Raw genomic sequence first — 12,192 nt, 5'->3', positions numbered from 1 at the left:
TTCCAGGCCTTGGGGGTGAGGTAGGAGAAGGATCTGCCTCTGGTGGCGGCGTGTTGGATGCTGGGGACATTGGCGAGTGTGAGGTCGGCGGTGCGGAGGTGGCGAGTGGGAGTGTGGAAGTTCACTCTTTCTTGAGGTAGGTTGGCCCGGTGTTGTGCAGGGATTTGGGTGCGGGGATGAGGATTTTGATGGTGATCATTTTGTCGATTGGAAGCCAGTGAAGGGATCTGAGGTGTGAGGAGATGTGTTCATGGCGTGGTAGGTCCAGGATGAGGCGGGCGGCTGCGTTCTGGATCCTCTGGAGTTTTCGTTTGAGCTTGAGTATGTTGCCTGCGTAGAGGGCGTTTCCGTAGTCTAGCCTGCTGCTGATGAGTGCATGGGTGACGGTCTTTCTGGTCTCTATGGGAATCCATTTGAAGGTTTTTCGCAGTATGCAGAGGGTGTTGAAACAGAAGGAGGTGATGGCGTTGATTTGCTGGGTCATGGAGAGGGAAGGGTCCAGGATGATGCTGAGGTTGCATGAGTTGTTTGAGGGTGTTGGTGGGAAGCCTAGGGCGGTGGTTCCATATTGTTTTGTTGGGGCCGAAGATGATGATTTCGGTTTTGTTGGAGTTGAGCTTGAGGTGGTTTGCTGTCATCCATTTGGCGGTTTCAAGGAGTCCAGCGTGGAGGTTGGTTTTGGCGGTGGTAGGGTTTGGGTTGAGGAAGATGATGAGCTGGGTGTCGTCTGCGTAGGATAAGATGGTGATTCCGTGTGGTCGGAGGATGTTGGCGAGCGGGCCATGTAAACGTTGAAAAGGGTGGGGCTGAGGGAGGGCCCTTGGAGGACTCCGCAGATGATTTTGGTGGCTGTGGAGTGGAAGGGAGGGGAGGGAGGCGGACTTATTGGGTTCTTTCGGTGAGAAAGGAGGTCAGACAGTCTAGGGCCTTGTGTTGAATACCTGAGTTGTGGAGGCGTGTGTGGAGTGTTTGGTGGCAGACAGTGTCGAAGGCAGCGCAGAGGTCCAGGAGGATGAGTGCAACGGTCTCGCCCTTGTCGACTCTGGTTCTGATGTCGTCAGTACATGCGATGAGGGCGGTCTCAGTGCTGTGGTTCTTGCGGCATCCAGACTGGGAGGTGTTGAGTGCGTTGCTTTCCTCTTTGTAGTGAGACAGGCGGGTGTTCACAAGTTTTTCAGCGACCTAGGCGGGGAAAGGGAGAAACGAAATTGGGTGGTAGTGGGTGAGGTCATCCGGGTCTGCTATGGGCTTTTTTAGGAGTGCAGTGACTTCTGCGTGCTTCCAGGAGTCCGGGAAGGTGGCGGTGTCGGAAGAGTTGTTGATTATGTCGCGAAGCTTGGGAGCGATGGTTGGGCTGGCTTTGTTGAAAATGCGGTGGAGGCAGAGGTCCGAGGGGGAGCCTGAGTGAATGGAATTCATTGTTTTTTCAGTTTCTTCGTCGTTGGTAGGGGCCCAGGTGAGTAGTAGGTTGGGGGGGAGTGGGTCTTTGCTGATCGTGTCGGTGGTGCGTGTGGTGTGAAGCTGTTGTGTATGCCTAAGATTTTGCAGTGGAAGTGGTTGGAGAGGGAGTCACAGAGGAGTTGTGTGTGCGTGGGGTCGATGTTGCTGGCTTTGGGTTTGGAGAGCTCTTTGATGATGGTAAAGCGTTCCTTGCTGTTGTGTGAGTTACTGTCTATGCATTCCTTGTAAGTGTGCTCTTTTGGTGGTGCGTATGAGTTGGTGGTGTTTGCGTATGGTGGTTTGGTTGAGGGTCCCTGTCGCCAAGCTTTATCTGTTTTGCTGCATTCACATTTGTATGCTTGGAGTTCAGTGGTAAACCAGGGGGGCTTTCTTGATGTTGCGGGTGGTGATGTTTCTTCTAAGAGGGGCGAATGAGGTTGTGATCCATTGTGTGAGGTTATGGGCAGCAATGTTGGGGTCGTTGGTGTTGGGAGGGGTTCTGAGCGAGTTGGGTGTTCAGGTGTTCTGTGGGGATCTTGTCCCACATTTGGTAGGGTGTGGTGTGTTGGTGGTGGTGTGTGGGGGGTTTTGAGAAGGAGAAGTGGACGCTGTGGTGGTCAGTCCAGTGGAGTTTGGTGGTGTGAGTGTAGGTTATGTGGTTGCTCGAGGTGAAGATTGCGTCTAGTGTGTGTCCATCTGAGTGGGTGGGACTCTGTCTCATCAGTTAACTTTTCACAGCGTATTACATAGTGACATTTCAGAGCCCAGTGAAACATTTGTCTCTTTCATTAGTGTTATAAAGATGAGACGTAGGTGAGAATGACTGCCAAAGTCTTAATTCCAAGTCTCCACTTTCCATCTCCATCATCTCCCTGTCACCTCACCTTCCACATTCTCACTCAACATTCTAAGGCAGACTCATTCCTCAAAAGAAGGAATGGAGCACAAGTGGAATACGGCAGGGGAAGCTTAAGGGGAATAAACTATTATCTTCAAATGTTATCATGACATATTATAACTTTTAACATTGAAAATTAATATTAACAAAACATGTACTATTGAGCACTATAACGGGTTCGTACATTACAACACATCTTCCCCGTAAAAATGTTATCAAGTTATCTTTCTGTGACATTAACTAAAAAGAGAATCATTTTTCTATAATGGTGTCCAGGACATGGCACGTACTTGAGTGATTGTTGCTGTTTGTGTTGGTTGTCACCGGATAGTGTTTGGAAAGTCTGTCATGCTCCACTTTTTGCCATTGTCCATCAGTGCTGTATTTCGTTTTGTGTCAACAACGCGTCTTAGTTCATAAAATTTTGAATCACCATTGTCTCTGTCTACAGGTTTTCTGACACATGCCCAATCACCCACATCCCACTTTTGAGGTTTGGTACTATGTTTATAGTCATAATACTCCTTACATTTTTTGGTGTGACAGAACTTTGTCTCTCCTCTCCTGTATTTTGTGTTCCACCTTTTCCCCACCTCACAACCAGCAGGGAAAAAATTTGGTTCAAGGTTTTCTTCTTTTCAAAGCGGAGAACAGTAATCTACCAGTTATATGGTTTGGTGTGGTGTGATATGCACAAAGCATGTCTTGTATGGCTCTTACTATTTTAAGGTGACCTGTACAAGACTCTTTTATAAATGTACTGATTATTTCAACAAGGCCATTGGCTCTAGGGTAGTATAAAGCAGTTTTAGAAGAATAATATTTAATGGGGATAAGAAGACTTTCATAGTTGCTGAAGTAAACTGTACTCCATTGTCTGTTATGATTGTGGATGGTATGCCTTCAGTGGTAAAGGTGTCTCTTAAGAAATTTATGATGGACTCAGTAGTGATACAGTTTACTAACCTAACAACTACCCAACGGGATTGACAGTCAATTAAAACTAATGCAAAACATTTCTTGCGACCCTTGTGGTTCATGGGACCAATAGTGTCTAATGTTGGCATTTCCCATGGTTTGTCAGGCACCATTACTGGTGATAAGGGAGTATTACGAATAGTTCTGGATTCATCACTATTAGGGCATATGGAACAGTTTTTTTACTTTCGATTCTATCTGCAGAATCCATATTAAGTAACCAATAATGTTCTCTAAGTCTAGACTTGGTAAGACTCCTACCTAAATGTCCTTCATGCACTAGGTCAATGACTTTATTTCTTACTTCTTCAGGAGGTATTATCTTATGTTTTACTATTGTAAACTCTTCATTAATGTTGATTTTATGGTGTACCACCCAGAATTTTAGAATCTCCTCGTTTACCTTTTTTTTTTTTTTTTTTTTTTTTTAAATTAAAAAAAAAAAAAAAAAAATCAAATCAGACCACCCATGAATAATGTGTGTCCTGAGTTGTTGTAACGTGTTATCCCTTTGCAATCCCTCCTCCCATTCTTTGGTAGCAATGGCTGGGGAATGAATCTCTAATATGGGGTACTCTGGCGTTTCATATTCTTCTTCTTTATTAAGGGGAACTCAGGATAGGAAATCCGAAGCTGTATTTGAATTACCTGGAACATACTCGATGTTGAAATAGAAACTTTCTAAACCTAATACCATTTAGCAATACAAGATGTGCTAATTTTTTTCTCACTTGGTGAGAGAACGGGAAGCAAAAGCAACAATTATTTCTTTATTATCAATTATTTTGAGAAAGCGTGGCTCCAAAACCCTTGTTGCTGGCGTCGGTGGTGAGTATAGTTTTCCTGTTGGAATCAAAACTGCACAAGTAAGAAGCTGATAGAATTGCTTCTTTCAATTTTTCAAATTACTTTTGATTTTCCTTTGACCATTTATAATGCACATAGTTCTTCAAAAGGTCCCTCAAGTTATGTGTGAGGTCAGCAAAATATTTACCATATTTGGCCATATACTCTGCTAGACCTAAGAAGGACTTGAGTTCCTCCTTGTTTTCTGGGGAAGGGTCTTCTTTTATGGCTTCAAGTAAACACACCTTGGGTTTGAATCCTTCTTTAGAAATTGTATGTCCTAAATAGTGCACTGCACTTACCCCAATTTTGTATTTAGCTTTAGACCTGCTTCTTTCAATTTAGTGAGGATTGTGCGTAATAACCTGTCTTGTTCCCCCACTCCAGCGCCGTACACCAGGACATCACCTTGGAAGCACATTTTTTGGGGATACTTTAATATTTGTAGCATTATTTTTTGGAAGACAGCTGCCGCTTATGCTAGGCCAACATTCATCCTGTAGAACATGTACATGCCCACTGGAGTGGTGAACGGCATCAACCATATGGATTCTGGGTGTAACTCGACTTGATGATAAGCCATGGAAAGGTCTAGGACAGTGTATCATGTAGCTTCCCCCATGGTGCTTAACATTTGATGGATGCGGGGTAAAGGATGCCTTTCGATCCATATATTGTCATTTAGGTCACGTAAATCCACACACAGTTTGAGCTTCTTACTATGTGCCTTTTTTGCTTTTAGAACTGAGGCTAACCAGTCCGAACAGTCTAGAAGTTGTATTACTCCTAAATTCTGTAATTTGTTTAGCTCTTTTCTCAGTGGTTCCCACATTAGATGTGGTATAGGTCTTGTTTGTGTACAACAGGTTTTGCATGTTCTTTAAGCTTGATTTTATGTTGGAATTGAGGACTCCTAAACTATCTGAGAATACATCTGGAAATTCATTACATAGTTGTTCCCTCGATATGGATGGATTAACAGAGAAGACTTGTTCTGGGTTATTGGGATCTAAATTTATCTCTAATTATTTTTGGTGTTGCCATGTGAGGAGGTTGGACCTTTCCTCTGACACGTATATTTTGCCAACAGTAGAGCGACTCTTGAAAGTAATGTGTGACTTCACCATACCCTTGATAGAAAGGGGATCTTTAGTGTACCCTGTGGGTGATATGTCAGGAGTCTGACGGTGCACTTCTTCGTTACCCACTCCGGGGGTGAGGAAGTCCACAGGTTGGGGTTAAAGTTAACCCCAAGCACCCACCACCAGCAACACAGGGGCTGCTGGGTGCAGAGGTCAAAGTATAGGCAAAATTAACATGGGTTCCTATGAAGACTGGGGGCACTAGTTTCCAGATCTGCAGGCAGGAAAGTACCCGCGTCTTCGGAGGGCAGACTTGGGGGGGTTTAGAGGAACACTAGAGGGGGGGGGGCACAAGTAGACAACAAAATTACACCCTCAGCGGCACTAGCGGGCAGGTGCAGGGTGCAAACAAGATGTCAGGTCTCCATTGATTCTCTATGAGGGGAACCCGGGGGTCCCTCAGAGGCTGCAGGCGAGGTCAAGGAGGTTGACTCGGGCAAATCACAGGCTGGACAGGGAGGAGTGCCGCCTGCTGAACGTTGCTGCACCAGAGGTCATGTTCTCCAAGACCTGGGGGCTACGAGTGCAGTGTCTCTTTCGTATATCTTCGTCCGGAGCTTCGCAGTCAGGGGGTCCTTGGGATTCCCTCTGCGGGCGTCGTCGTGGAGGGGTGGAGAGGTCAAACCACGGAGGGCACTTGTTCAGAACTGCCTGGGGATCCTCTCCAGCTGGTTGGGGTGGTCACTCCTCCCCGTTCTCCCTAATCTTTCCGCCGGACCTACCTCCAAAAGTGGGGCTTTGTCTGGGGGGAGGGGTGGGGGGGCAAATCTACTACTTAGAGTGCCCTGGGGCACGGTCATTTGAGGCTTGAGTCTTTGAGGCTCACTGCCAGGTGTTACAGTTCCTGCAGGGAGGAGATGTGAAGCACCTCCACCCGGGACAAGCTTTGTTTCTGACCATCGAGAGCACAAGGGCTCTCACCCCATGTGGTCAGAAACTTGTCTGAAAGTGGCAGGCTGGCACAGACCGGTCAGTCCTACATTAGCAGTTTGGCTAACATACAGGGGGCATATCCAAGATGCCCTCGGTGTGCATTTTTCAATAAATCCGACACTGGCATTAGTGGGGGTTTATTGTGCTGAAAGTTTGATATCAAACTTCCCAATCTTCAGTGAAGCCATTATGGAGCTGTGGAGTTTGTAATGACAAACTTCCAGACCATATACTCAATATGGCAAAACTGCATTTACAATGTCTAAGAATGCATTTAGACACTGTAGGGGCACATTGTTCATGCAGCTATGCCCTCACCTGTGGTATAGTGCACCCTGCCTTAGGGATGTAAGGCGTGCTAGAGGGGTGTCTTACCTATGCCAGTGGCTTGTGGGCATGGCACGCTGGGAGGGGTGCCATGTCAACTTTGCCCTTTTCTCCCCACCAGCACACACAAGCTGAAAAGGCAGTGTGCATGTGCTTGGTGAGGGGTCCCCTAGGGTGGTATAATACAGGCTGCTGCAGCCCTTGGGGTCCTTCCCTGGCCACAGGGTACCTTTTCCAAGGGGCTTAACTGTGTGCCAGGGGTATGCCAATTGTGTGAACAAAGGTACAGATTTTGGGACAGAACACTGGTGCTGGGGCCTGGTTAGCAGGATCTCAGCACACTTTCAATCGAAGTTGGCATCAACACTAGGCAAAAAGTGTGTGTGTGTGGGGGGGGGGGTAACCATGCCAACAGTGGCACGTTACTACAATTACTTTCAGTAAATATAGTGAAATATTTTATAATAGTGTATTCAGTTTGCAAAATAAGGCTCTAGACGGTGTAAGATGGTGTGCATGTCACCATGGAATAAATACTGAAATGTGCTGCAGGAACAAAAGTGTGTACTTGCTCCCTGGGACACACGGTTTATTTGAAACGTTTACTGGTGTGTATGTCACAGTATACCTTTCCAAAATTTGAGGCAAATGTAAAGTTTGTGCTAAGTGCGATTGAGGAAAACAACATTCCCTACTGCGGTGTGCGTGTCACCGAGGTGGACCCACAGTCCAGATGGTAATAATTACTACTTTGGTGTGCAGGTCACTGAGGTGCATGTTTTGAATTGTAGCACTCCCAGTGACCAAAACAAAATTCACTACTGTGGCGTGCGTGTCACCAAGGTGCACGCTTTAAACTGTTGAGCTCCCACCACCCGATGGTGTGACTAAGAGACCGGGGAAGGCAGAAAATATATTTTCGACTGTCACTGTGAAGGTAGATCTTGCCACTTCCTGTGTTCAGGAACGTGGAATCGAGTAGCGTCTCTGAAGAAACACGATGCTCTGGAAGAGGGCAGCGCGTCATCTATAGAGCCCTCGCCGATTGTAGGCTGCACGGTGGTCTTCGGAAGATGCAGCGTGGAGGGAATCACGAAAGGTCTTTGAGGTTAAGTTTATTTTACTAAGCCTGCTAATGCTGGGGCTGCGTGACAGAAAAGGTGGAAGCTTTGTTGCAGACAAAGAAGGTGGAATCTTCGTTGCAGTCAGTAACGTCAGCCTTCGACGATTTTAATGCAGCTGAATAAATGAGTAACAGAGACTGTACTTTGAGATTATTTTACTGATCGCACACTGGTATGCGCCGCTGGGAGGGTGAGAGCTACGCCGCAGATTGTGCCGAGTGCCAAATTCCCCAAAACCTACGCAATTCTGAAGAGAATAGGAAAGGATCCACACGGAGAACTTACAGAGTAGATGCCTGCAGGAACGTTGAAAATGATTTATAAATTGATAATGAATCCAATAGTGACTTCAGAAAAGGCGAGGAGTCTATAAGAAGACTATAATAGAGGTTTGGCTATTTTAAATTCACAGTACCTTCTTCCAGGGTTTCAGTTTTCTTGAGCCTGGGCGGTTTCTAGAAGGTATATAATGGTTTACCAAGACTGTAAAAGAGAGAGTTGGAGTGAAAGTACGCAGAAGGGGAGGAGCTTGGAACTGCCCCCTTTCGCAGGAAAATCTTTGCCAATGTTATAAAGATGAGATGTAGGCGAGGTTGAGTGCCGAAGTCTTTATTCAAGACTCCACTTTCCATCTCCATCATTTCTCTGTCACCTCGCCTTCCACACTCTCGCTCAACATTCTAAGACAGACTCATTCCTCAACAGAAAGAATGTACCACAAGTGGAATCAGGCAGGGGAAGCTTAGGGGAAATAAACTATTATCTACAAATTTTACCATGACACATACCTTTTAACCTGGAAAATTAATAATAAAAAACATGCTATTGAGCACTATAAGTGGTTAGTACATTACAACAATTAGACAACATGTTTTTACATCTGTAATCAAGAGGAAACAGTAAGGATAATGTGTGCTTGATATACAGGTGTTAAAGAGGGTTGAAAAAACACCAGACAAAAAAAACATAACAGTTGTGCAAGAATAATTCCCAAAATAATCTCCACTGCCTTAGTTTAGACGCATATACATTGTTGATTCTTACTTAAATCTAACTATTTTACATCTTCTCCGGAATCCTCTCGATGGTCACACAAAATACAACTCAAATTTATTAAGGCTTGGAGAAATTACTTCAGTATTTTTTGTCACACAGTCATTCCCCAAAAGAATCCACCATGGATTTTCCCTAAACTAAGTATGATTTATCAAATAGTGTTCTATTAGCAGAAGATGCTGGGGAATAGCACCACAACTACAGTCAGGGACCCGACCCTTGTTTCTTTCTGCGCAGTCCAGTTTTGTTCTCCTTCTTGCAGGACACAGCAACAGCATTGCACTAAAGCCCAAGGTGTGTCCTCTCAGAGATAATCCAAGTGGGTACTACAGGTGAGGCTGCTCAGACCGCATCAACATCTTTTGTGTTAGAGCCCTAGTGCTTTAGCTGCCAGGCAAAAGCTTGCACAGGAATAATTGAAGAAGGGGAGAGAGATGAAGAACTGAAGAAGGGGAGAGAGATGAAGAACTGAAGAAGGGGAGAGAGATGAAGAACTGAAGAAGGGGAGAGAGATGAAGAACTGAAGAAAGAGAGAGAGAGAGAGAGAGAGAGAGAGAGAGAGAGAGAGAGAGAGAGAGAGAGAGAGAGAGAGAGAGAGAGATATATATATATATATATATATATATATATAAAATTTACCTCGGACTAGAACAACCCAATGGATAACCACCACCTTGAGCAACTCTCACTCTGGGTCCCAAGAAGATAATTTCTCCAGCACATCAATTCCTACACCTACACACAAAGATTCAAACCACATACAGAAAATACCAGAGGAAAGGCAAGGATTTTGGGTAGTAGGGTGTGATCCTACTTAACAGTTGAGGTCATTTAAGTATTCTCCTCACAAGGGGCTTATTTAACGAACACTGGCAAAGTCAAAATGCCTCAGTTTTTGGTTTTGGCAATTCTTTTAGCCAAAACGCATGTGTCAAGGCACATTTGCTCACACAGCCCGCAACCTTGCAATGTGTTTTCTACTTAGGAAAACTCATTCCAAGATCGCTTTCAACGTACATGCCTCCATCGTGACACAATGCGGACATTTTTATTTTAAAGTCATAATATTGCAGACAGCCGGGTATCAGCACTAGACTACAGTGGCAAAAAAGTGAAAAGCAAATGCGAGTGAAGGAAGGAAAAAAGAAATATCGTACATCGAGTGGCATTGTGATCGTCGAGAAAAGTGTGTGTGTGTGAGAGAGATAGAGAGCGAGAGAGATGGTGAGAGAGAAAAACTAACATTGGGGAAGGCCGAGAAACAGTGGGAGAGTGCATGAAAACACATGTACAAGCCTGAACTGCTGAATACAGCTTACAGGGGAAGCATACACCTCATACAATCAGAACACTGAGACTGGAATGATCCTGGCAAGGACAAACCCAACAATAGGAAGGAAAGCCATTGGATCAAGCGCATACACCTGAGATAGGCAATAAAGCCCTGCAAATTATGATCAAGGAGCTGATTTAAAAGGCACTCTAACTATATGTTCAGCATTGGCAACAACAGGTCTGCCAACACACAGCTAAATCTGAATGAAATCAAGATCTAAAAATGACTAAACGAGAACTATAATCTGCTAGCACCACCACAACCACCACTCCCTATGCAGCTTTGTGGGAGGGGCAATCCTTAGCCTGGGCAGGGAGTGCATTATGTGTGCAACCCTGGTCAACTAAGCTCAGATTTTGCACATGCATTCAAAGATTACCACATCCAATTTACTTTCAGATTTCTGATTTCTCTGATTAGAGGACTTCTGTGCACACAGATTAAAATAAACAGTGCAAGAATCAGTTTTACTGTCACTTCTCCACGTCAGTGTCTACTCATCACACTTACAAAAGTTCATCTTTCTTTTTATATTGCATACTTTACATTTGGCCATGATTACAAGGGTATGTATTTATGTACGTTGGGGCATTTGCATTGCACAAACCTGGATTATAGTATTAGTGGGCTTATGAGAGATAAATTACAAGCAGTGAGGAAGGTCAAGTAGGAGCCGATAGAGGAGATGTATGACCATTGGAGGGTGAGGAGATAAGTGTGTAGGGATAGAAAGGACAGAGACTTGATCCACCGCTCGGACAGCGCTGCACAAGGGTAAATGCCGCTTCAAGAGGTGGGTGTTCAGTTTCTTTCCAAAGTGAATGAGTCAAGGAGCTGGCCACATCTAGGGGAGAGAGAGGTGTAGCTCCTTGAATGCTTTTCAAAATCACTGCATCGTTGTAATGCATTATAGCATCACAGGGAAAAAGTGTTGGACAGCACAGCAGCTTTTCAGAAAATGCCTTTTCAATACCTGGTCACCGATGCTCCTACTGCTCCTTTTCGATCAGCCTCCACAATAATTCTGTTTTTAGACAGTTGCTCCTGGATGAGAATTACTTTCTCAACACCTTTAACAATGAAGTAACCACCTGCGAAAAAACGATAAAGAGGCATTTTATGTCCCTGGGAAATTTAAAAACAAAGAGGCGGGGGGTGGAGGGGAGGAAGAGAGAGAGAGAGAGAGATTTTGAAGTTGTTGCTTAGCTTATTGGAATTGTACCACTTAAAAATATGCTATGTGTAACTTGATAACTTGTTCTAATTTGTGAGCATTTTCAAGCCCATAATTTACTCTGCTATAAGGCTCCTGTAAGTAAGCATGAATGTGTGGCGTGTGCTCTGAAAAGAAGCAGTGTGGCAAAAGACTTCTTTACAATGTTTTAGTCCACACTATCAACTACATTTCTAAATGCCAAATCAAGTATTTTATTATTCAGCATATGCAAAATGGTGAAAAATAATACCAGTACTAAATGCAGTATTTTATATACACCAGTCAAATTACAGAGGCATTGGATTTTTAACACTGCAATGGTAAGAGGATTTAACAAAGAACCGTGGTATAGCTTATCAAACAGAAGAATCGCAGTGCAACTGCCATGTCAAAATGCTCATAATTATGCAGGCAGAAAAACAGGTAGAAAACAGACACGGGGACTTTTGTGGGTAAAGCAACATTTAGGGACTGATGAGGACCTTGGTGGATGGGATATGGGATACTCCGTCACGAACGTGATGGATATCACGCCCGCCGTTTTTACAGTTCCATAGGATAAAATGTAGCTTGTAATACGGCGGACAGGATGTCCGTCACGTTTGTGATGGAGTATCCCATCCACCAACGTCGTCTTTAGGCCCTTAGTGTGGCTCCCAACTGTCGAAAACACATGTTAAAGGAGAAGTTGATACCTCTCATGAATCAATCAATCAATCAAAAAAATGTATAGAGCACGTTACTCACCCGTGAGGGTCTCAAGGTGCTTGGGGGGGGCGAGGGTGGTTAGGGCGGGGGTCCACTGTTCAAACAACCATGTCTTGAGGTTTTCTCTGAAGAGCAGGTGGTCTTTGGTTTTGCGGAGGTTGGTGGGGAGGGAGTTCCAGGTTTTGGGG

General features: G+C 44.7%; 1 protein-coding gene across 1 annotated transcript in view; it reads right to left on the bottom strand.

Moving 5' to 3' along the window:
* Window positions 1–12,192, bottom strand: part of POLR3B (RNA polymerase III subunit B) — a 776,005-nt gene that overhangs the window by 549,687 nt on the left and 214,126 nt on the right. Inside the window, exon 8 of the mRNA XM_069228350.1 lies at window positions 11,054–11,171. Coding sequence (XP_069084451.1) covers window positions 11,054–11,171 — 118 coding nt within the window. The remainder of the gene's footprint in view (window positions 1–11,053; window positions 11,172–12,192) is intronic.

This window comes from Pleurodeles waltl, chromosome 4_1 (genome assembly GCF_031143425.1).
Source record: "Pleurodeles waltl isolate 20211129_DDA chromosome 4_1, aPleWal1.hap1.20221129, whole genome shotgun sequence".
Taxonomy (NCBI): Eukaryota; Metazoa; Chordata; class Amphibia; order Caudata; family Salamandridae; genus Pleurodeles; species Pleurodeles waltl.
The sequence above is the reverse complement of the archived record's forward strand: the minus strand, read 5'-3'. Positions and strand labels throughout refer to the sequence as shown.